The following is a 26,509-nucleotide window of genomic DNA, read 5'->3' as shown; positions in this document are numbered from 1 at the left end:
GAATAATGGAATTTACATTAAAAAGGGAGAAACATGTATAAATGAGATGAGGTTATGTGTAAGGGAGAAGGCATTCTAAGATTTAACACAAGTGGCAAAAACTTTCAGCCTCTAAGTTGCTGTCTACAGAGACCAAAGCTAAGAAAACTCAGTCAATATCACTGTCCAGGGTATTGTGTGCTTTGCCTGTCTGTTGTAATCGATTTTGTTTTACTGTTGCCTTAATGGAGGTGTAACTGGGAGCCAGACTAATTAGGGAGTTTAGGACTTATGACAGCAGTAATTTGTAGACATATGTTCATGCTTAGAATCTTCTTTTATTAATAAATGTTTAATTTAGTTTTTTAAAAAACCTTTAAGTCTCAGTGGACTTATTACTACTGAATACAAGGCATGCATCACAAAATAAAATACAAATTGCAAAACATTTGTGGCAGCTGTTTCAAGTTTCCCTCTGGGATTTTAGTAGCTCAGCATTTACCACCTGCTGTGCCATAACATTTCATAGAACTCCAATAAATTGGTTAAACATAATTTCCCTTTGACAAAACCATGTTGACTCTACCTGATTGCCTTGATTTTTTCTAAGTGCCCAGCTATAACATCTTTAATTGCTTCTAACATTTTCCTTATCATAGATGGTAGGCTAATTGGCCTGTAGTTTCTTGCTTTCTGTCTCCCTCCCATTGTGAATAAAAGAGTTACATTTGCCACATTTTCTAATCTAAAGGAATCTTCTCCAAATCTCGGGAATTTTGGAAAATTAAAACCAATGCATCAGCTATCTCACTAGCCACTTCTTTCAAGATCTTAGGGTGAAGTCCATCCATACATGGGGCTTTGTCAGCCCGGAGCCCCAACAATTTGCTTAATACCACTTCCCTGGTGATTGTAATTTTCCTGAGTTCCTCCCTCCCTTCCATTTCCTGATTTACAGTTATTACCGGGGTGTCACTTGTGTCCTCTATAGTGAAGACCAAAGCAAAATACCTGTTTAATTCATCAGCCATCTCCCCACTTTCCATTATCAATTGCCCAGAGGCACTCTCAATAGGACCAATGCACACTTTGTTAACTCTTTTCTTATTTATCTATAGAAACTCTTACTATCTACTTTTATATTACCAGCTAGCTTTCTCTCATAGTCTAATCTTTCCTTCCTTAAGAATCTTTTTGCCATTCTTTGCTGTTCTTTATATTCTTTCAAATCTTCTGACCTGTTACCTGCCTTTGCGTAATTATATGCTTTTTCTTTAAGTTTGATACTGTATTTAATTTTCTTCATTAAGCACTATAATGGGCCTTCCTGTTGGAATATTTCCTTCTCATTGGAATGTATTTATTCTGTGTATTCTGAAATACCTTTTTAAATGTCTGCCACTGAAACTCTATTGATCTATCCCTTAACCTCATTTGCCAGTTCATATTAGCTAGCTTTGCTTTCATGTCCTCATAATTGCTCTTATTTAAGTTGAAAATACCGGTCTTGGACCCACTTGTTTCTCCCTCAAAATGAATGTAAAATTCAATCATATTATGATTGTTGCTACCTAGTGATGCCTTCACTATAGGTTATCAATTAATCCTATTTCGTTGCTTAATTGCAAATGCTTTCAATTGCAGGGCTGGAAGAGATTACAGAGCTAAGGATGGGTGAGGTGGTGATCATTTGAACATGTAAGGAACAAATACAAATAGAAAGAGCATTGGAAGCTTCACTGTGTATAATGTTGATCAAATGAACAAACAATACTTGTATCTTTGTCACTTTTATATTAGGTCTACTGGTGGTCAATACATTCAAATTGACACCAACAATAATCCTCTGTTCCTAAAACAAGCCAGGATGACTCAGCCCTGAAGATTTTATTTTCTATTCAACAGACAACAATTGTTTTTGAGATGAATTTTGGATTAAATTAATCAAAATGCCCAAATTGTCTAGCTTGTTAATTTACATCAGTGCCAAATGATAACTATTGAGATTGTCTATGTAAAAAGAACCAAAAGAATAACTGAGAACTAACAGCAAAGTAAATTCAATCTGTACTTTGTTAGGTAACAGCATGGCTGTGAGGTTCTACCAATCATTTCTTGTTGGATGTATGACTTGGAGGCATTATTAGTCATGAAATCCTTTTTTCCTCTACTTAGCTGACATCAGTTTGGTAGTTGGACTGGAAGGTCTACAACCCGCTGTCTGATTGATGTTGTGAGCTTCCTTTGTAAAATTGTTGATGAGCTGGGAGCAAACTCAACCATTATCACAACAGATTTTTCAAAGGCATTTGACCTGGTTGATCGCACGGTTGTGGTTAAGAAGGTGATAAAGTTAAATACACAAGATTCTCGTCCATTGGATTGCTGACTTCCTCACTGCCTGCACTCAGTGTGTCAGATACCATGGCTGGCTATCCGAAAGTGTTCAATTGAAAGCAGATGTGCCTCAGGACGCTCGTCTAGGGCCAATTCTTTTCCTAACCCTAATTAATGATGCTGTCTTAAATGCTGCAAATACGTAGATGGTAGGACAGTTGCAGAGTCTAGGTTGCAGGGTGCAGTCATTGATGTTTAGGAACCTCCCGATGTTTTAATGAATGGTGTGGGGTAAACAGAATGCAGCTAAATGCTACGAAATGTAGTGTCATGCGAGTAGACTTTTGTTGACATGATGACATGAGTACACGCCCCTTGAAAAAAAGTTTAAGAATGACAGAGCTGAAAGCCTTGAAAATACCGAGTATACACATTCAAACCTAATTGAAGTGGGACAGACAAGTGGACAGCATGCTAAAAAATAATAAATGGATATTCATCCTCAGATCCCCCATTTCTGTTAGACGTCCTGCCCACAACCTGTTGTTGACCTATACTGGCTACATCCGTCCCTTAGTTGAACCTGCTGTGCTTGTGTAGCACTCTGGCCTCACACATATACAAACCACTCAGATCGAAAGAATACGAAGTGCATACTGCGAGTGATCTTAGCCCCTCAGGCCAGAACTTTCCAGCCCCTTACACCAACGGGATCTTCCAGTCCTGCCGATGTGAATGGAGGTTTCAATGGCTCACCGGCCCTGCCGCGGGGGAGAACCTGCTGCAGCAGGGCTGGAGAATTCCGGCCTGTACGAGTGTTACTACAATGTCCTTTGTGTCACAAAGCTCGTAACTCTACAAATAAAAAGAATTAATATTTGCATTAAGTTCAGAGAATCCCTTATGCAATCTACCCAATTTCAGAACTGGTTACCACCAGTCATGCCAAGAGTAATCAAGGAAACTCAGAAGGTCAACTTACTGCAACCCAATGCAGCACAGAAAGATAGTGATATAACACTATTCCTTACTTGTTTCAGGTCCTCAATAAAGTACTTAAATGATGAAATTCATACATACCTCAGTGCCATATATGTAGGAATGGTGTACTGGATTCTAAATTTAATATAATTTTAATTCAACGTTACCCTTCTTTTAATATCCTGCCTACCACTTCCCTGTTACCCGTTAAAGTTGTTTGTATATTTTGGTTACTACATGATTGTTACATGTTTTTAAACTGATTACTTAGTCAATAGATGAAATTTTTGATGTAAGTTACATTGCAATTCAGCCTTTGAGCTGCGAATGTTTCTTGAATAAAACACCATTATTTTTATTATTGTTAAGAAATGATTAATTGCCACATCAACTTATTTCAAACCAGATTTTACTTTCTTCTTTTCAAATGGTGAGCATAGGAAAATGTTATCCATTCCACCTGTTTAATGAGAAATGGTTTATTGATTCATACAGTATTTTATGAGTGAGAAGCATAATGAGTACAAACATTCAGTTTTGCAATTATTGTTCAAAAAGATTTCCTACAGTAACTCACCTCCTGACTCCTCATCACAGGGCACAAGTAGGGAATGTGACGGAAAACTCCCCATCTGTTTGGATGAGTACATCTTCAACAATTTTCAAGAAGTTTAACACCTTACAGGACAAAGCAGCTTACTTGATCGGACCAGCCATTCCCTCCACCACTGTGCATTGTGGCAGCAGTATTTGCCATATACAACATGCACTAGGACAACTTGTCAAACCTATTTCAACAGCACCTTCCATACCCATCACCTTTACCACCTAGAAGAACAAAGACAGTAGATGCTTGGGAGCACCGCCATTTGCAGGGTGCCATTGACATTGCGCAAATTATTTCCATGTGCAGCATGTCAATCCTGCTCTATACCGGAATTGAAAGGGGTGCCATGCTCTCAACGCCCATCTGGTGTGTGACTGCATGCTGCACATCACGCAGATCAATGCCCAATATCCTGACAGCACTCAAGAGCCTTCATTCTATAGCAGTTTGCTGTGCCAAGTGAATTTAAGATGCTGTGGTAAACCAAAAGGTCATTATCGGGCGACAAGGGCTATTAGCTAACCACATAACTGATGACTCTGGTGCACAAGCCAGTGAAATCCATACTGCCACATGAAATGAGATAGAACAAATGAATTACATGCTAAAACAGCAATTCTGCTGCTTGTACTGCACTGGGAAACATAGGAACAGGAGTAGGCTATTTACACCCTCAAGCATGTTCCACCATTCAGTGGGATCATGGCTGATCTGCGACTTAACTTCATATCCCTGATTCGCCCCATATCCCTCAATACCTTTGGCTAATAAAAACCTATCAATCCAAGATTTAAAATTAACAATTGATCTCGAACCAGTTGCGTTTGCTCAAGAGTTTCAAATTTTTAACCATCCTTTGCATGTAGATGTGTTCCGTAATTTCACTCTGAAAGATTTGGCTCTAATTTTTAGACAATAGCTTCTGGTCCTAGACTTTCCAGCCAGCAGAAATATTTTCTGTCCATTTACCCTAATGGTTCTCCATAATATCTTGAAAACTTTGATCAATTCGTCCCTTGGCTTTCTAAATTCCCGGAAGTACAACCCTAGTTTGTGCAATCACTCTTTGGAATTTAACTCTTGGAGTCCTGGTATAATTCTGGTAAACCTACACTGCACTCACTAAAGCCAATTATATTCTTCTTCATGCACGGTGCCCAACTGTTTCTAGCTTTATAATATTTAGAATGTTCTAACCCTTTTAGTTTGAAAGTGAATGGCCTCATATTTGCCTACATTGAAATCCATTTGCCACAGTTTTGCTTATTCACTTAACTAAACAATACCCTTTTACAATTTTATGCTTCCATTACATCTTACAATGCTGCTGGTCGTTCAGTCATCAGCAAACTTAGATATGTGGCTTTCTACTCTATCATCTAAATTAGAAACAAATATGGTAAATAGTTGAGACGACAACATAGATCCATATGGGACAAGAGTCACATCCTGCCAATAACATTATTTTTCTTCTATCATGGGATGTGGGCATCACTGGCTGGGTCAGCAGTTTTTGCCATCCCTAATTGACCTTGGGAAGGTGGTGATGAGCTGCCGCTTTGAACTGCTGCAGTCCATGTGAAATAGGCACACACACAGTGCTGTTAGAAAGGTAGTTCCAGGATGTTGACCCAGTGACAGTGAAGGAGCAGCGATATAGTTCCAACTTCAGGATTGTGTGTGGCTTGGAGGAGAGCTTCCATGTGGTGGTGTTCCCATGCATCTGCTGCCTTGTCCTTCTAGGTGATAGAGTTCACGGGTTTGGAAGGTGCTGTTGAAGGAGGCTTGGTGAGCTGTCGCAGTGCATCTTGTAGATAGCACACACTGCTGCCACTGTGCATCAGTGGTGGAGGGTGTGAATGTTGAAGGTGGTGAATGGAGTGCCAATCAATCGGACTGCTTTGTCCTGCATGGTATTGAGCTTCTTGAGTGTAGTTGGAGATGCACTCATCCAGGAAAATGGAAAGCATTCCATCACACTGCTGACTTGTGCCTTATAGATAGTGGACTGACTTTGGGGAGTGAGGAGATGGGTTACTTGCCTCAGAATTCCTAGCCTCTGACAACTACCATATTTATATGGCTAGTCTAGTTCGGTTTCTGGTCAATGGTAACCTCCAGAATGTTGATAGTGGAGGATTCAGATATAGTAATGCTATTGAATGTCAAGGGGAGATGGTTGGCTTCTCTTTTGTTGGAGAGATCATTACCTGCTGCTTGCATGGCGCGAATGTAACTTGCCACTTGCCAAGCGTGAAAACTTGCCAGGTCCTGATGCATGTGGATATGAACTGTTACACTATCTGAGAACTCGAAAATGGTACTGAACCTTGTACAATTAATCAGCAAACATCCCCACTTCTGACCTTATGATGGAAGGAAGGTCATTGATGAAGCAGCTGGGGATAGTTGGGCCTAGGACACTACCTTGAGGAACTCTAGATGTCCTGGAACTGAGGTGATTGACTGCCAACAACCACAACCATCTTCCTTTGTGCTAGGTTTAACTCCAACCAGTGGAGAGTTTTCCCCTGACACACACTGACCCCAGTTTTGCCAGGGCTCCTTGATGCCACACTCGGTCAAATGCTTGATGTCAAGGGCAGTCACTCTCACCTCACCACTTAAGTTCAGCTCTTTTGTCCATGTTTGGATCAAGACTGTAATGAGGTCAGGAGCTGAGTGGCCCTGGTAGAATCCAAACTAAGCATCAATGAGCAGATTACTACTGAGTAAGTGCTACTTGATAACACTGTTGACGACCCCTTCCATCAGCTTTCTGATGATCGAGAGTAGACTGATGGAGTGGTAATTGATTGAGTTGGGTTTGTCCTACTTTTTGTGCATAGGATATACCTGGGCAATTTTCCACATTGTCAGGTAGATGCCAGTGTTTTAGCTATACTGGAACAGCAGGGCTAGGAGAATGGCTAATTCTGAAGCATAAGTGTTCAGTACGATTGCTGGAATGTTGTCTGGCCCCATAGCCTTTGCAGTACCTGGTGCCTTCAGCTGCTTCTTGACATCATGTGGGGTGAATCAAATTGGCTGATGACTGGCTTCTGTGATTCTGGGGACCTCAGGAGGAGGCCGAGATGGATCATCCACTTGGCACTTCTGGCTGAAGGTGATTGCAAATGCTTTAAGCCTTGTTTTTTGCACTGACATGCTGGGCTCCCCCATCATTGAGGATGGGGATATTTGTGGAGGCTCCTTCTTCAGTTAATTGTTTAATTTTCCACCACCATCTACGACTTGATGTGGCAGGAGTGCAGAGCTTATATCTGATCCGTTGGTTGTGGGATCACTTAGCTCTGTCTGTTGCATGTGCTGTGTATTCTGTTTGGCATGCAAGTAGTTCTGTGTTGTAGCTTCACCAGGCTGACATCTCATTTTTAGGTATGCCTGGTGCTGCTCCTGGCATGACCTTCTGCACTCTTCATTGAACTTGCCCATTATACATACTCTCCGTCTCTTGCCAATTTTCTATCCAGGTCAACAACTTATCCTCAATTCCATGAACAGTCTGTTCTAAGGGTCTTTATCAAATGACCTCTGGAAGGCCATATAAATTTCTCCACAGGCAATCCCCTTCCCACTACTTTAGTCAGCTCTTCAAATAATTCAATGAATTTGTCAGGCATGAATACTCTTTAGATATCCATGCTGGCTCTTTTGTCAGCTGAAAATTTCAAGCTGTTTAGTCACCCCTCTTAATTATAGACTCTCGTAATTTCCTGCCAACAGGTGTTAAGCTGTAATTCTCTGGTTCCCCCTTACCTTTCTTTATAACAGAAGACATGCACAATCTTCCAATCTAAAGCAGCAAATCTAAATCACAAATCAAGAGAACTTTGTAAGATTTTAAAAGCAAAATACTGTGGATACTGGAAATCTGAAAAAAAAACAGAAAACACTGGAAAAACTCAGCAGGTCTAGTAGCATCTGTGGAGAGAGAGACAGAGTTAATGTTTTGAATCCGTATGACCGTTCGAGTCATATGCATTCGAAACATTAACTCTGTTTCCCTCTCCATAGATGCTGCTAGACCTGCTGAGTTTTTCCAGCATTTTCTGTTTTTGCTTGTAAGATTTTAGTTTTGGTACCTGAAATAATTTTATCGGCTGCTTTTAAATCCCTAGCATGGAAATCATCCAGTCCTGTGGATTTGTCACTCTTAATCATGCATTTGTTTTTTTCATTACTGTTTTTTGCTTATGTTAATTTTGGTGACTCCAAATTCATTATTAGTTTCTTTGGGATGCAGACCTCTTCCTCTACTGTAAATACTGACAGAAAGTAATTATTCAGCATGCCCACCAATTCCATATTTCATTCACAATATCACTGCTATCAGTTCTCATGAGCCCTAATTAGTCCTGACCACCCTCTTTTTCCTGATATAATTGATGTCATCCTTAAATGGGGGCCGTATTTAGCATTTCAAACTTAGTTTCTCTTTTGATAACTCAAAAGCTCCAGACTAGCTGTCTGCAATTCAGTTAAAACCCACACACACACCACCTCACACAGAGAAACTAATCCAAACCCCACTATTAACCTACCTTTACAATAAATCACTATAATATTATGAAAATTATACTTTCATGACAGGGTTTGATTCTTGTTCTGGCTGAGGTAGACTTGGGACCTGTCTCCTCACCCTGTCCCTGAGAGTGGAAGGCAATGGCAAACTACCACTTACAAAAAAACTGCCAAGAAAACAGCTCAGGATGAAGCATCAGCAGACAAGGAGCTAAGGACCAGCCTTCAGGTAACTGACACACATGAATAAATTTTAAAAATATTTTCTTGATTTCGATATCTCTTGCAAGTTTCTTTTCATACTGATCTTTTGTGGCTCTTACTATCTATTTTGTTACCCTTTGCTGCTCTTTGTATCTTTCCCATTTGCAAGAATCTGCGCTATTTTTAGCAGTGTTTGAATGCATTTTCTTTGAGTTTTATGTTGTTTCTTATATCTTTAGTCATCCTTTTTTTTTTGGCATGTAGAACTCTGTATTAGGGCTGTAAACCGGTTCTGTATAACAATAAATAGTTTTTTGAATGCCTCCCACTGATTTTTAGCTGTATTTTTATCCGGTGCCAGCTTTGCCCAGTTTACTATGGACAGTCTCTGTCTCATCCCATTGAAGTCAGCCTTACCTAAGTCTAGAAACTTAGTAGCTATTTTCCAATTCTCCCTTTCATAACATTGCGTAGATCTCGATTATATTATGATTGTTATTAGGTGAACATATTGTTAGACTGTCAATTAAGTCTGAGTCAACACTCATTCCTAAATTGAATATGCACACTCCCTTCTTGGTTCTCAAACATATTGCGGCTGAAAACTATCCTGGGCACATTCAAGTAATTCATTCCCTTTCTGACATGTGCTCATCTGCCTATCCCAATCTATATGTGTTAAAATCTCCCATTAATTCTCTGAGGCCTGCAGTGCTTAGCAGAGCAGGTGTAAAGGCTTGTGGTGCTTTGCTGTATGCTGCATTAGTTCACCATCAGGAGGGAACAACCCTTGCAATTAGCTATATGAAGAGCAACTAAGGGTGGAGTATCCAGATGAAGAGGAGGAGGAGGTGGGAAAGGAAGATGAGAAAGAGAAAGGGAGGAGGCAATCTAAGCGGCCTGTTTCTGGTGGTATTATCTGTGAAGGATACGTTTGAGTGTGAAACCAGCAAATGCAACCCCAGTCCTCATTCACCAATGGTCTAACACCTTACTTTCTTTTTGTCCCTGACCATAGCAGTGTCAGCTTGACCACAATGCAAAAATAAAAGCCACCACAAAATAAACATTCCAAACCAAATTGATAAATGAAATCATGCCACATTACCTACAAGAGGCAATAATCATCCTTGTGCATTCCCTTAGTCCTTCCTTTCTCTATGTCTTTGCCTATCATAGTGTCCCTATGCAGTGCTACTCCATTGACTGCAGCATGGCTGTTGGAAGGTTGCTGACTTTCAGTGGAGAAGACTGCAGAGGTTTTGGAGGATGACCTAAAGAAGCTCTAGATCTCAAATGCTGCAAACCACATCACCTTGGCATGGGTGACAAAGGCTGGCTGGCAGGCAACAGCAAGGACATTAGCAGGGTGGTCACAATGGGATGACAAATGCTGTCTTCCTGAGAGAGGACAGCAGATATCAAGAGACAGCTGAAATCACTGGATACTGCAAAGTCTATGGGCCGTGACAATATTCTGGCAATAGTACTGAAGGTTTGTGCTTCAGAACCTGCTGCACCCTTAGCCAAGCTGTTCCAGTGCAACTACAATACTGGCACCTATCTGGTAATGTGGAAAATTGCCCAGATATGTCCTGTACACAAAAAGCAGGACAAATCTCACCCACCCAATAACTGCCCGATCAATCTACTCTCGATCATGGTCATAAAGTGATGGAAGGGATCATCAACAGTGCTATCAAGTGACACTTATTTAGTAATAACCTGCTCACTGACACTCAGTTTGGGATCCACCAGGGCCACTCAGTTCCTAAACTCATTACAGCCTTGGTTCAAACATGGGCAAAGAGGTGAACTCCAGAGGTGAGGCGAGAGTGATTGCCCTTGATGTCATGGCAACATTTGACCGAGTGTGGCATCAAGGAGCGTTAACAAAACTGAAGTGAATGGGAAACAGGGGGAAAACTCTCCACTGGTTGGAGTTATGTCTAGCACAAAGGAAAGTGGTTGTGGTTGTTGGAGGTCAATCATCTCAGTTCCAGGAAATTACTGCAGGAGTTCCTCAAGGTAGTGTCCTGGGCCTAACTATATTCAGCTGCTTCATCAATGACCTTCTTTCCATCATAGGGTCAAAAGTGGGATGTTTGCTGATGATTGCACAATGTTCAGGACCATTTGTGACTCCTCAGATACTGAAGCAGTCCATGTCCAAATGCAGCAAGACTTGGATAATCTCCAGTCTTGGGCTGACAAATGGCAAGTAACATTCGCACCATACAAATGCTAGGCAATCACCATCTCCAACAAGAGAGAATCTAACTATCGCCTCCTGACATTCAATGGCACTACCCTCGCTGAATCCCCCAGTATCAACATCCTGGGGATTACCATTGACCAGAAACTGAACTGAACCAGCCATATAAATATTGTAACTACAAGAGCAGATCAGAGGCCAGGAATCCTGCAGCAATAAACTTACCTCCTGACTCCCCAAAGCCTGTCCACCATCTACAAGGCACAATTCAAGAGTGTGATGGAATACTCTCCATTTGCCTGGATGAGTGCAGCTCCAACAACACTCAAGAGCTTGACAGCATCCAGGCAAAAGCAGTCTGCTTGACTGGCACCCCATCCACAAACATTCACTCCCTCCACCACCGATGCACAATGGCAGCAGTGTGTACCATCTACAAGATCCACCCCAGGAACTCACTAAGCCTCCATCGACAGCATCTTCCAAAAACACATGATCACTACAATCTAAAAGGATAAGGGCAGCAGATAGATGGGAACATCACCACCTGGAAGTTCCCCTCCAAACCACACACCCATCCTGATTTGGAAATATATCACAGTTCCTTCACTGTCGCTGGGTCAAAACCCTGGAACTCCCTTCCTAATATCACTGTGACTGTACCCACACCACATGGACTGCAGCGGTTCAAGAAGGCAGCTCACCACCACTTCCTCAAGGGCAACTAGGGATGGGCAATAAATGCTGGCCCAGCCAGTGACACCCACATCCCATGGCTGAATAAAAATAAGGTTTGAGCTCAAAGTAGTCACAGTCACTCTCCCGGGGCAGCACCTCAGCAATCCTAATAATTTGTTGGGAGACAGATTTCTGGACTGTTGTGATACCCTGCCCTTTGCACACTTGTATCAACAACCATGATGGCAGCAAGCTAACTTTGCATGACAACATTCTGAGTTTTCAGTGCCGACGTCAGACATTTGGTGGCAGCATCTTTTACTACACTGGAAACTCTGATGTTGGCCATTAGAGGCTGCATATTGGCTGAGTACACAATTCTGTGACTGGTGTTGGCCGTCACTTTCATGTTGGAAAGAGCTCTTTGCCCAGCTAGTGCAAGGTTCCCCCATGTTCCCTGACATTAACCACAGGCTTTCTGGCAGGATTCCCCAATGCACCAAGCATTTCTATGTGCATGACAATCAGCATTCTTCTGTTGGCTGCACCCCACAGGTTAAAAAAAAAAAGCTGTAACCAGGTCACATCCTAACCAGGATAACTGCTAGGTACCTGCAGCCAACCAGAGCAACTAGAAAGCATTTTGTTCCCAATATTGTCAGCCGACCTTAGGCTATGTCCGGTTCTGATTCACAGGGAGCTTGATCTGAGGACTGGCCTCGAACATTGCCCGAGCCTTGACAGGGTCACGCTGAGACTCTGATGTGTCCCTGTATCTCTGACATAAATGTGAGTTTTGGGTACCTGAACAATTATCAGCTTAGCGTCCATGGGAATGGTACTAGTGACATGGGCTACTCAGCATTAGGAAAGCAGCAGCCAGTGACTGGCACTGCTGCCTAATGTTATTGAAAGTAGGTCAATATGGAAAGTCCGGACAAGGTCGATGGAGAGGAGGAAGTGGAGGTGGCGGAGAGGAAGAGGAGGATATTGAGGTGGCAGAGAGGAGGAGGTGGAGGTGACAAAGAGGAGGAGATGGGGTGGCGGAGTCCCCAGCACTCGCTGAAATGTCACCTTGATGGGCCTGCTGCACCTGTGCACCCTCACCCACTCTCCCTCAGACACTCACTTGCACTCACCCTCACTCACTCATTATTCACTCATCCACCCTCCCTCTCACTCACTCTCCCAGCCCTCACTCACAATTCACCCCTCACTCACAACTCACCCCTCACTCACTGATCCATCCACTTACCTCTCACTCAACTCCCACTCACCCCTCACTTGCACTCTCATCTACTCACACTCACTCACTTGCATTCACCCACTTGCACTCACCCACACACTCACTCACCACTCAGCCTCAACACACTCATTCAGTCTCACTCAACTCATCCTGGCTCAAACCCGTTAACTTACCCATATCAAAAACAAAAATACCTGGAAAAACTCAGCAGGTCTGGCAGCATCTGTGGAGAGGAACACAGTTAACGTTTCGAGTCCGCATGACTCAACAGAACCATTTACTTATCCTATATAAAAACAAAAAAACTGCGGATGCTGGAAATCCAAAACAAAAACAGAATTACCTGGAAAAACTCAGCAGGTCTGGCAGCATCGGCGGAGAAGAAAAGAGTTGACGTTTCGAGTCCTCATGACCCTTCGAAGGGTCATGAGGACTCGAAACGTCAACTCTTTTCTTCTCCGCCGATGCTGCCAGACCTGCTGAGTTTTTCCATTTACTTATCCTCTCGGCTTCAAATACCCAACCAGCCTCACTCACTCATTCACTCACTCATCCTCCCTCATATTCATTCAGCCTCGCTAATAGTCACTTCAGCTTCATTCGCGCTCACTCACTCGGGGGTGCGACTGATCGGAGGCCTGAGGCCAAGCAGCGCCGAATGGAGGGGGGTGGGGGGTGCGGAGAGAAGACGAGGACCAAGCGGGGAAGAGCCGGCGAGTAGGGGAAACCTGGAGAGAAGTTCAGCGTTTGACTTTATTCAATTTGATGATTGTGCTCCCCAATGCAATATGACGCCAAACACAGGTGCCTCCTCCTCATTTCCAATCCGAGGAACCTCAGAGAGATTTTGGCACCCATTCCTGACCTCGTCCCCAAACTTTGACACTGAAGGTCCCTCCGCTGCGTAATGCTGATTGGCCAGACTTCAGCAAAGGTGAAATCCGATTGGCCACTGCGAATGACACTCAGCAGGGGCGGATAGCTTGAATCTGCAGTCTGTAAGAAGCCATCCACGCGGTGTCTGCTTGGAGAGAAGGAGATGGAGAGATTTCAGCAAATCAATAATCCGTAAAATTCTGAGGGTATGTATTTCTGGGAAATCAGAAACCCATTTTTATCCACTTTACATAATTCTATAGAGAAATATAGCGAGAGGAAGTATTGGGAGAGTTTGCAATTTTGGGACAGTGCTGCATAAGTGTGCTATTGGAAAGTCTTTTTCGATACTGAATTTTATCTATACTTTTCTCTATTCTTAGAACACTCGTAATCTAGTTGTGGGACTCACCCTACATGGCCAGATTCTTAAAGGCCCGCATGGCCGATAGGCGTCTCTACTGTTGTTTTTGACTCTCTTGAACTGTGAAAGTAAGCAAGGGAAGATTGCAAAGTCGCGGAGAAAGTGGCACGGTTGAGGAAAGGGAGGGCAGCCCTGCAGCAGATGATGGAGGAGGCGGAAGGGACAGCCGATCGACTCACAAAACATAGAGTTGGAAAAAGCAGCATCGGCGGAGAAGAAAAGAGTTGACGTTTCGAGTCCTCATGACCCTTCGACAGAACTTGAGTTCGAGTCCAGGATGGACTCGAACTCAAGTTCTGTCAAAGGGTCATGAGGACTCGAAACGTCAACTCTTTTCTTCTCCGCCGATGCTGCCAGACCTGCTGAGTTTTTCCAGGTAATTCTGTTTTTGTTTTGGATTTCCAGCATCCGCAGTTTTTTTGTTTTTATCTCTGAGTTGGAAAAAGTGCTGGCAGAGTGAGGTAACTTGTCTATCTACATATCCCTTCCTCTTTGTCAAAGCAGCATTGGCTGGCACTAATGATTTTCCAGCATTGAAGTTCTAAAGGCAGCACTCAGATGCGCAGCCACAGCAAGGTCAAGCCGCCACCAAATGCTTGTGGCACCTGGAAACACGGCCACAGACCTCTACAACCCAAATGATGGCAAGGTAATTAATCTTAAATGATTCTTATCATCTGGAGCTTAAGCGCATGCATAATACAAGAGCACTGACAGCAATGTGAACCTTAATGGAGTATGTAATTTTTACCTAGAATTTTTTTAGATGTGTTATAACTCTCTGCCCTTATTTCACTTACAGGTTTAATTGCTGGGTCGGGTCAAGATCCCGGAGCAGCTGTGGGACACGTTCCATGGCAAACGGACAAAATTGTAAAGCCCCTGGCTGTTCGTGCATGGGGCTCTGAGATGCTCCGGGAGAGGGTGGTCTGCAACAGAATATGCCTGTACTTCGTGAGCAGTGGGGAAACTGCAAAGCCGGCACTTTCACTGATAAACATGAATGCAGAACCGGTAACCATTCAAATGTTCATCTGGCTGTTAAGTGTTGTCATCTTCGTTCTGTCTTTGGTTTATTGTTGCTGTTACTTGCCTAAGCGGCCCTTCTGCTGTGACAAAGGCTTTCCTTGGTTATAATCCTTGTCTCTCTGTCCACAATGGTCTGCACTCGGGGCCGAAGTGTGGAGGATTTAGTGAAGGAAGTAAGGAATATTAATGACCACATTTCAGGAAAAAAAAAATCAGAATCTGAACAAGAAGTTGCATTCCATGGGGATCCTGTAAAGTGTTTACTTTAGTTGTGTTTGATTTTGTAAATAACATGTTTCTTTCAGTTGAGTTTTATATTGTTTAATTTTGCAATAAAAGTTTGAAGTTAACTACTGTCTCTTTCAGTTTCTTGATCAACAGTTTAGTTACGATTCTGCAAATAATTCCTGTGCACTTAAGGCCTACTTGATCATTTGGGATGGGTCTTCTGGGAGATTAGGAATTCATACACCTATACAGCAGTTATGTTGATTTAATTCACTTTTCCCTCAATAAGCTTGAAACCTAGCTCAGCCATTGTCTTCACTGGATTTTCATAATCACACACAACAATAACGTGGTGAAGCACAAAACTTCATCATAGAGCGGAGTCACTAACAATAATGTCAGAGCTCAGAAGGCTCAACCCGGGGGCCAACCTGGAATCACTGCCTCCAAACAATAACAGCTCATGAGCTGGCAATAAACACCAAAAGCCTTTCAACTTGATGGAGGATGAGCACCCACGCTCCGGGTTTCAACAAGTCAAGGTCAATTGCCCACTAACCAGTTACCAGCTGGGTTTCAACCAGCCAAGTCAACTGCCCGCTAACCGGGTATCAGCTGGGTTTCAACCAGCTGAAATCAACTTCCCGCTAACCGGGGATCAACCTGTCTCCAACCTACCAGAGCTGCCTTGTGTGCTAACTGGGTATCAACTGGGTTTCAACAGTCCCAAAGCTCAGTTTCTGACTGGTCTGGTGACTTTTTTCAAGGTGGGTCAGCACAGTTCTCATTTGAGTCCTATGTAGCAGAACTCATATATGATCTTTCATCCCCACACCTGCACCCCCTCCCCAGTAAACTGGCACCTGTTCTATCCTTGCCTCTTGCTCTGGCTGCAGGCCAATGGTGCCAGGTGTCTCATCACATGCAGATGTCAGCTCTTAATTACTATAATCTAAAGTATGCTCTGTGCCAGTATCTGAAATGGTGGCTGCAAGTGTGAAATTGAGTGATGGTGTGTCTTCACATCACTGTCCCTATGCTGTTCCTCCACTGCCTGGCTAGCTTGCACTTCTTGGATATCAGTAAAGAGGAGGGCATGAGGATAGGTTTGTGATGTGGGGAGGTGGGGGAGGTGGAAACTAAGGTGCATGTTTACATAATCTTCAGCTTGTAAATCAGAAAAGAGCATGGGATGAGGATGAGGTGGTTGTGAGGGGAGGATTAGGTATGAGAATACTGCCATCTTTGATGGTTTCAACCTGCAGCTCTCCACAGTCTCAGCAATTGATAGCCCACTAATGGCCAGCATGCCCCTTCTTGGGCGGTTAGGATATGTAGGTATGCCTGCTCCTCTCCAATTTGCAGCTGCTGTCTGTTTGTGCACCAACTTGTCTTGCAAGAGAGAGGGAAGTGTATGTCATGCAATTCATTGGGTGATATGGCTGTCATTGTTGAATACCATTGAAACCTGAATGTGAGGTATACAACAGTGTTAAGTGTATAAGGGTAAGGTGGAGCATATGAATGTTAGGTATGAGTTGTGATTGATAGAGATTGTAGTAGGTGAATGATGGGGTAAAGTATCTGAGGCTCGTGTTGTAGTCAATAGGCCATGGTATTTGAATTTGTGTTCACTGATTTTGACCGCTCTTGCGAGGCCAATGAACTCCTTGCAGAACCGCACCCAGACCCTTGGAATTTGATAAAAGCAAAATACTGCGAATGCTGGAAATCTGAAACAAAAACAAAAATAGCTGGAAAAACTCAGCACATCTGACAGCATCTGCGGAGAGGAACACAGTTAACGCTTCAAGTCCGTATGACTTTTCATCAGAATTCCTTGGAATTTGATTCCTAGCATTGACATCCATGCCTCTCTGTTCCCATTTTCTTCTGAGCATATCCCTGCAGGGACTCCTCACTCTCTGTGAGCACTGGAGATTTCTTCTTTATTCCCCCTCTTCTACAAAGACCTTCACTACAGTATCCATGAATCTTGGAGCCTGCACTCCTGTGTCATGTCATTCAGTGTTTTCCAGGTTAGGCTGATTCCTGAATGGCTGCCTGCTCAAACCACAAAGTGCCTCCCCTTCAAGAAGTGCAGGCCAGCTTTAAGCAGTACAGGCTCATTTTAACCAGTTCTAGCCACTCATAAAATTGGCTCCCGTTGATGAGTCTATCCAATCACCAATGTGGTTAGGGATGGGTGAATGCTAAAATCATTGAAATTAGCAGTACTAAGTTGATGTGCTGCCTGCATTGCAATCAGTGGGTGTGGCTTAATTATGATCTCTGTGTCCATTGAATTTAGAGTCACCTGCCTGATTTACAACATTATAATTAACCTCTATCCCACAACAGCTACCCTAGCCTAGCGTAGTACTCTGAATGCTGAGCAGTTCAAAAAAAGGCAGCTTGATTAATGCTCCTCCACACTTACTGACAAATCTATCAAAGATTTTTGATTTTAATATTATATTCCAAAGTTACTCCATGTTTATTATAATTGTTAATGCATTGGATAACACTTATAGGTTTCATCTTGCTGCCAGATTAGGACAATATAATTGCTTAGTTTTACATGCCTGTAAAAATTAAAATGTCCAATATTTTTGGTAGTTTCAAGCAATCTGTTCATAATTAAATTGCAATGCATGTACTACCATTTCTGTGGTTGGTTAATGTAAGCATGTCCCTGACCTATTCATGTATCTTTGGATTTTCATTGGGCCAATCTTCCGGATCGTCGGAAACCAGGTGTACAACTGAAGGTGCGTGTCAAAACACTTGCGGAAGTCCTGACGTGCAGATTTGCATGGGAATTGCCCAGGAAGTTTCAACTTCTGATGGGCAGGGCCCCCACTCCCCGGAGCCCTAAGTGAATCTAGAGTTGGGGATTTCAAACAGTTCCAGGGTACTTACCTGTATAAAAGCAAAATACTGCGGATGCTGGAAATATGAAACAAAAACAAATATAGCTGGACAAACTCAGCAGGTTTGACAGCATCTGGGGAGAGGAACACAGTCGACGTTTTGAGTCCATATGACTTCATCTAATGTCAGCTGTCAGACCTGCTGAGTTTTTCCAGCTATTTTTGTTTTTATTACTTGCCTGAATAGTTACCCCAGAAGTATTGGACCTATTATAACACATTGGTGACTCCAGAACTAACCCCAACTCTTCCACAGCCCATCCCACCTACCCACTCACCCATCTCACCTACTGAACCACTCACTCACCTACACATCTCAGCTACCTGCCCACTTACCCACCTACCCACCTTATTCAACTATCCACTCACCCACCTATCATCCACCTACCCACTTACCCACCCCACCCTCCTATTCACCCTACCCATTAACCCACTTACCTACCCTACTCACTTACCCACTTACCCACCAATCACTTATCCACCTCACCCACATACCACTTGCCCCTCACCAACTTACCCGCCCTGTCTACTCATCCACTTACCTCTTCAGCTACCTCATGCACTTCCTCATCCTTTCTTGTTTACCCACTCACCCATCCACCCACTCATTTACTTACCCATTCATCCAGCTACTTACCCTACCTACTTATCCACCTCAACCAATTTGCCCACCTACCCACTTACCTTACCCACCCCACCCACTTACCAAGCTTACGCACCTACCCACTTACCCACCACAACCCATCTACACACCTACCCACCCTACCAACTATCCATTCTCTCATTCATCCACTCACCCATTCACTAACATTCAGGCTGGACATTTAAACTTACCATACAGCAGCTAATGCCATCAAAAAAAGGGGATGTGTCCTGTCTCCCTGCCCTCCACCGACTCGGATCCACTTCAAGGGAGTTCCCAGATAGATGCTACACTCTGCATTTCTGGAAAAGTCAGGGTTGCAAGGTCCCAGAAGAAATATGGAGCAGCATCAAGCCAGGGGGATTTTCGAGAGGAGCAGCAACCCAATCCTGATTGCCACACCTTGGAAGACCTGGGCCAGTATATATTTTGCTAGCCTCAGCATAAAGATTCTTCTTGCTGGTTTGACTCTATAAGGTTGCAAATGAACACTGGTGATATTGATGGACAAACCCTTCAAGTATAAACATTTTATACATTTACACACTTCCTGTCCCAAGGTGTAATACACTGAGGTCCATCTTAATCTGAGGACAGAAATCAGCAGGTGGGCCTTTTAAAATGAGTAGCTTACCGACCTGCTTAGAATTGAACCATTATGCGCCATTTCGGATTTGACCTGTCTATTTTTTTCAGGTGCATGAGATACCCGCCTAAAGTGTGAAAGTGGGGGGCATGCAGGTGGGTAAGGCTGATGAATTTATATAAATCCAGGTCCTATTATATGAAGAGGTCTTCAATTTACATTCTAATTTGGCTCACAATGCGCATGCTCCATGACTTTCCAGCTGGTCTGATGCAGGTCTGCAGGTCTCAAGGCAGAAAAGGTCCATCAAAATAAATGCAAAACTTTCATTTGTTCGATCAGGAGCAGCAAGGGTGCTTGCACCTCGGGCCTAAAAGAAATATCACGGCTCTCTGTCTTAGCTGGACTTCCCGCTGTATCCTCCTCTGAAGCCTCTTCAACCCTAGCCGCTCTGCACCCTCTTCCCACTTGCTCCAGGCAGAAAATGGGCTGGCTGCATTTAAATTGGAACTTACTCTAGCAACTTAAATTTGCACTCACTCCATCCCTCTGCTCGCCTGAAGCCTGATCCGGGTTAAAATCACAAAAACACAATTCTGTTATTTTATTTACATTATGCTTTTTACATCATTCTATTTTTGCCATACCTGTTTTTAACATTTTTTGGTTATGATTAAACTTATCAATATATTTCAGTTACCTCTGATTAAGTCCCTCTACCTCTAACTCCAAGATAGTTGATGCTATTGCTCATCTTTCTTACAGTTTCTAAGATCAGATTTGTTACTTAATTCTCTCTCTCTACTACAACCTCCGGGACAACTGTCCTCAGCATTGCTACTGTCTTGAACAAACCTTGAGGATCAAGGCCTGAGCCCTGCACTGAAAAAAGCCATATTACTGATCATTTATGGGAATTGGCTTACTCTTAGCTCTATGGAGTCACCACATTCTTGAGACAATGGTGTCAAATTGGGAAGATGTTTTAAGACTGAAATACTCAACAACGGTGAGGTGACCCATACGTGTCCCTGTGTGTCCTCATAGAAAGTTGCCTCAGGTAGCTGCATCTGGATCTGTAAACATGGCACATTGGATAATGGTGGGCAGAGCTGCAGCTTGCTTCAGCCTCAAAATAAAAAAAAGGGATAAGGAAACATTGATTGTTATGCCCAATTTTACAATTTTGATTGTAACAATCAGAAATGCTTTAAAAGAAAATCTTAGCATTATAGAGCAAATTCTCAAAAGGCTCACAATTTTTCATTGGTGGGGGAATTGCAGAGTGCAAGAGATGCACAAAGTTTATGAAACTGTATGTGTGAGTTCACTAACATCAAAATGACAAATTAATTTCACACATTTTTGTGAGGCCATTCATACACAGGCAGACACATACACACAAATGTGCACACACATACACACACAAACACACACACACACACACACACACAGAGGCACACATACACACAAGAAATATATTAAGCATCAATAGTTACAACACCCACCAAAGAAAGAAATAAAAGACAAAAACAAAATATCTGGATATCTGAATTTTGCTTTATTATTTAACCTTTCATAGGATGTGGGTGTCACTGGCTAGGTCAGCATTTATCGTCCACCTCTCATTGCCTTGAGCAGGTGGTGGTGATCTGCCTTCTTGAACTGCTGCAGTCCATATGATGTAGGTACACCCACAGTGCTGTGAGGATTTTGACCAAGCGACAGTGAAAGAATGACAATATAGTTCCAAGTCAGGATGGTATGTGGCTTGGAGGGGAACTTGTAGGTGGTGATGTTCCCATGTGCCTGATGGCCTTGTCCTTCTAGATAGTAGTGGTTGTGGGTTTGGAAGGTGCTGTCGAAGAAACTTTTTGAATTGCTGCAGTGCATCTTGAAGATGTTGCACACTGCTGCCACTATGAATGTTGAAGGTGGTGGATGGGGTGCCAATCAAGCAGGCTGCTTTGTCCTGGATGGTGTTAAGCTTCTTGAGTGTTGTTGGAGCTGCACTCATCCGGGCAAGTGGAGAGTATTCCATCACACTCCTGACTTGTGCCTTGTAGATGGTGGACAGGCTTTGGGGAGTTAGGAGGTGAATTACTCACCACAGAATTCCCAGCTTCTGACCTGCTCTTGTAGCCGCAGTATTTATGTGGCTGGTCCAGTTCGGTTTCTGGTTAATGGTAATCCCCAGGAAGTTGATAGAACCAGAAAATGCTGATGATTATTCTAGCATATCATCCCTCCTCACAGCTGCGATTGTTTATTTAAAATATATTGCAATGCCCCTCCTTCTTTATCCCCTTTCTATCCCTTCTGAAAACCCTGTAACCAGGAATGTTGAGCTGCAGGATTCCTGCCTTTCTTTAAGCCACATTTCAGTAATCAAATCTACCATGTCATACTACCAAGTGTCTGCCTGTGCCCTCAGCTCATCTACTTTATTCTTTTGAGTCTTTGCGTTGAAGTATATACCAATCATTGCCAAACAATTCCTTTTATGTCTACTTTTAGCCTTTGTTTCTTCTGCCTGCTATATCTGCTTACTAATTTTCTGTCTTTTTCAGCTTTGCTTCTCTCCCTTCTGAAACTATGCTCAGGTCCGCATAGCCCTGCCAAGCTACTTTAAACCATCCCCAACAGAGCCAGCAAACCTCCCTGTGACAATATTGGTCCCTGCCCTGTTGAGATGCAACCTATTTGGCTTGTGTAGGTCCCACGTCCACCAGCACTAGTCCCATTTCTCCAGGAACTTTAAAGCCCACCCTCCTGCACCATCTCTCTAGCCATGCATTCTTCTACACTATGTACTCATGCTCACTAGTATGTGATGACACTGAGCAACATGAATAACAGGCTTGTTAATATGCTATTTGAATGGCTTGTCTCTTAGCATCAAATACTTGAGAGAATTTCCTGCAAATAGCATCATTCGGTGTTGGTATATTAATGATACATTCTATTAATCATTGCAGTGCTTGAGCTGTTTAAAACACTGATTTGGCCTTAGCTGGAGTATTGCGTCCAGTTCTGGATACCACACTTTAGGGGAGATCTGAAGACATTAGAGAGAGATTGCCAAAAATATTCCCAAGAAGGGTTCCAGGAATGAAGAACTTCAGTTATGTAGATTGCTTGGAGAAGTTGGGACTGTTTTCCTTGGAGAAGAGAAGGTTGAGAGGAGACTTGATAGAGGTATTCAACATCATGAGGGGTCTGGACAGAGTAGATAGGAAAAAAACTGTTCCAGTGGTGGAAGAGAACTCAAGAACATAGATTTAAAGTAATTGGCAAAAGAAGCAATGGAGACATGTGGAAAAATGTTTTCATTTGGCAAGTGGTTAAGATCCGGAATGTGCTGCCTGAGAATGTGATAGAGGCAGGTTCAATTGAGACATTCAGGATGGAATTGGATTATTATCTGAAAAGGAAGAACGTGCAGTGTTATGGGGAGAAGGTGAGGGAATGGCACTAGATGAATTGCTCATTAGGTGAGCAAGAGCAGACACAATTGGCCAAGTGGCCTCCTGTGATTCTTTGATTCTGTATGGAAGCCAAGTAGACAACCAGGTATACCCTTCACAACAAGTTTATCAGCTGAGGCTGCTTGCCTGCCAGAACCAATGTAAGCAAAGAATTTTGAAATCCTAGAGTAACTCCCTTTGCACCAAAAATAAGTAAATGGATCTCTGTCCAGTGGGAATTCACATGAGAATCAGAAGTAGCAACAATAGATCAGTACCTGGAACCATGCTGTCAAAGAACCAAGCTGACATTTGAAAATGTATTTGTTCCTGCATGTTTTGTTTGTGTCCATGAAAATTACAACAATTTTTTTCTTGCAATCAGTTATAGCATTTAACTCTATAGATAAGGTACAATCTGTCAATGACATTGCATCTCTTTTGAGTACAAACACATTTCCATCTGTTTCAGATGAAGTTACATTGTTTTATAGTTTGCCATTGTGAGATTTGAACTTTTGATCTAGGGGTTACAAACCCACTTGGCTATTTAGGCCAAGCTGCATTAACATTGTAACAGCACAGATTCAAAAGAAGTACCAATTGCACCAGAGACCTTTTCTATTTTCCAATTGCTTGCACTTATAGATTTCTAAATGAGATTAGAAAATTAGTGCCCTTTGTATTCAATTTACTTGAAGTATTATCACCTTGGGAATTGGATTGAGACTGTTCAAACTCAGTTATTAAAAAAAAGGTGGGGGTATAAAACAGGTCTATGCTAATAGTGCAAACTGAGCTCACTGAATATTGAATTAAAATAAATGATAATGTGGTGCAGTGTAGAATAGACTGCATTTCACTACAAACAAGTTTCTGTGGTTGGTGTAGACCAATTTCACACCCAGAATATCTTATTTTTTTCTTTTAAAGAGGCAGCAAGGTAGCTTTTCAACTTACCACTGGTTATAGAACTGGTGTTGCAGAAACTGCATAATTTTCAGTTCTATTGAAATGAATGGGAATTAAAACCAATGGTCTCTATCACCAGTTTTACATGCAGAGTTGCAAGTTGAAAATCTACTCTAGTGTGTTTTTAACTAGGTGTCAGCGTACAAGTCGACCTTTGAAGCCTCGAAAAATCCCTCCAAAAATGGGGGTTGATTTATATGCCAATAATAAAAATGAACTGTTAGCATGTGGGTGGTCACCATCTTTGTCATTCACCATGTGGGGTCTGCTGAATGGTTGTGTCTTAAACTCCCATGTATTTTTGCAACACAGCCCGTATAACCTACTTGATCCCTTGCACCCCGTTATAATGTATGGGGAGGTAAAACATCCGAAAAATGGAGGCTGACCAATAATGCGAGTATAGCACATCATGGCAGAAAAGGGCTTGGGGGGGGGTCAACATATTTGCTAAGTATATGCAAAAACATAATTTTTGGGACTGAATAAATAGGATCACCTTATATGCCATGATCTATGATAAACTCCTTGTGATAAAATGCAGAAGATTGTTACCACTTGCGATGTTAGTATTGGAGGTTTAATTAAGAATGAATAGGCAGTTGTTTACTGGGATTTATCCGATGCATAATATTGAGCAACATTTATCTATTCTAATTTGCTCTCAAACAAGAAAAGGGTATTAGTCCAATCAAAACTCATTCCTCTACTACTTTATCTCTCCAAAAATAGCAGTTAATGAGTGACTTGAACAATACCACGGTTCTAGTGCCAAATTGGCCAACTTAAGTATACGGAGTCTTCCTAAAACCTGTCTTAAGTTTATGTTTCACTAACTTATGTTTCAATCATTGACCTTATACTAACGATTGACTTTGTTATGAAGGTTAAGGTGGCTATGTTTTAGGTCAAGGTAAAATATAGTAATAGAGAGGGGCATGTGACCTCATATAATGTCTGCCTAGAGAAAAGCCCATGCAACCTGGCTTTGATGGGAAAGGGACCCAAGCTGAAACTTATTCAAAGTAAGATGCAAGTTTTAACACTTGAACAGAAAGGAGAATGCAGCTGATTTTGCTGCTTGCAGACGCACAGACTCTGAAAGACAGTCAGACCGAGAGTTTTGGGGAAGAAGACCCACCACAGGTGCCGCTATGCCAGGCAGAAGAAAAAGGCTGCTTTTGGGTTAACCACCAAACAGAGGGCTGATGAGGATGGAAACAAGGATTGCAAAGACCACAGAATCACCACATTGGGAAGTCCATTTGATTATGCTCCAAGGGTTGAGTGAAGGGGACTTTGTTGAAAAGTATACTTGAAGAATCACGCTGGTGACGCAGGGAGAAGAGATCCTGTTGGAACTGGGAGGAGCTTTGGACTTTAAACTCAAGACTATGGCCCTGGTTTTCACCATGATGGAGAGCAGGATGTGTTTCACAAATGCACGTTTTATGGAGGCAGCTGACCATTTAAACCCACAGCTGCCTCCACTCTAGTCGGATTTTGGTAGCCTAGGAGTATAGATCCCGAAGTGTGCAAAGTAGACCTGCTACTTGGCTTATTTCTTTGGATAGCCAGAGGACCCCTTTTGATAGGGAGGATACTCCTGTGAAATTTACTTTAAAAATGTAACTACAATGAACCCATTAGTGCTCTAAGCAAAACAGCACCCTTCACTCTCACATTCCTATGAAATGTCCCCCTGTGTTGCCTCGGAGTGGGGGTGGGGTGGGGGGGGGGGGTTAGTGGGGCAGGCTGCTAACCTCTCTACAAACATATGAGCATATGAACATACGAATCAGGAGTAGGCCAAACAGCAATGAGGAGTGTGGTGACCTGCCTCATCATGTAGGCACTCATTGGGGATCTCATTCAGACTACATCCTCTGAATCTCTGATGGGCAGCCATGGTCACTGGCACATGTGCAACAGATGAGAGCTCTGGTGGGGGAGCTGGGGAGGTGGAAGAAGATGAGGGTGCTGAGTAGCTCTCAGTACCTTCACCTTCCTCAGTGACCACTGCCCAGTGACCTGCACAGCCTTCAGGTGGGGTTGACGGGGTGGGCAGCAGTTTGCCATTCCAGCAACTGCTGTGTTGACAATGCAACCTCCTGTTAAGGGTACGCAGCTCCTCGTTTATTCCATGGATGTCAGCATTCATACTCTGAGCAGACTGAGCCAGCATACCTAGGGAGGCTTGCACCCCTCCTTGGCTGAGATGCTGCTCTTGCATCCATTCCAGGTGCTGCAGTATGTGTCCCTCCATGAGATTGGCCAAACTCTCATGGTTGGAACTCATGCAGTTGAGCCCCCAGAATAATGTGGAGCTCATTATGGTGATGGATTCCTCCATTCACAGTCCTAGAGAACCCACTGCCTCAGCAAACTCCTCCAGATGTCCACACATTTGCTGCTGATTGCCCAAATATTTTCCCCCATAAGGTGACTCCTGCGGCTCCACATTCCTGCCCACTGGGGCATCATCATGACTTTCCTCCCTCCTCTAAGGGGGACTGTGCACAGATGTCTCTGATTCTGACACCAACTTCCTGCACTCTG

General features: G+C 42.9%; 1 protein-coding gene across 1 annotated transcript in view; it reads left to right on the top strand.

Moving 5' to 3' along the window:
* LOC121281422 (gamma-aminobutyric acid receptor subunit alpha-6-like) overlaps nt 1–26,509 on the top strand; it is a 165,684-nt gene that overhangs the window by 127,396 nt on the left and 11,779 nt on the right. The window contains exon 10 of the mRNA XM_041194366.1: nt 14,895–15,106. Coding sequence (XP_041050300.1) covers nt 14,895–15,106 — 212 coding nt within the window. The remainder of the gene's footprint in view (nt 1–14,894; nt 15,107–26,509) is intronic.

Source organism: Carcharodon carcharias, chromosome 8 (assembly GCF_017639515.1).
Source record: "Carcharodon carcharias isolate sCarCar2 chromosome 8, sCarCar2.pri, whole genome shotgun sequence".
Taxonomy (NCBI): domain Eukaryota; kingdom Metazoa; phylum Chordata; class Chondrichthyes; order Lamniformes; family Lamnidae; genus Carcharodon; species Carcharodon carcharias.
The sequence above is the reverse complement of the archived record's forward strand: the minus strand, read 5'-3'. Positions and strand labels throughout refer to the sequence as shown.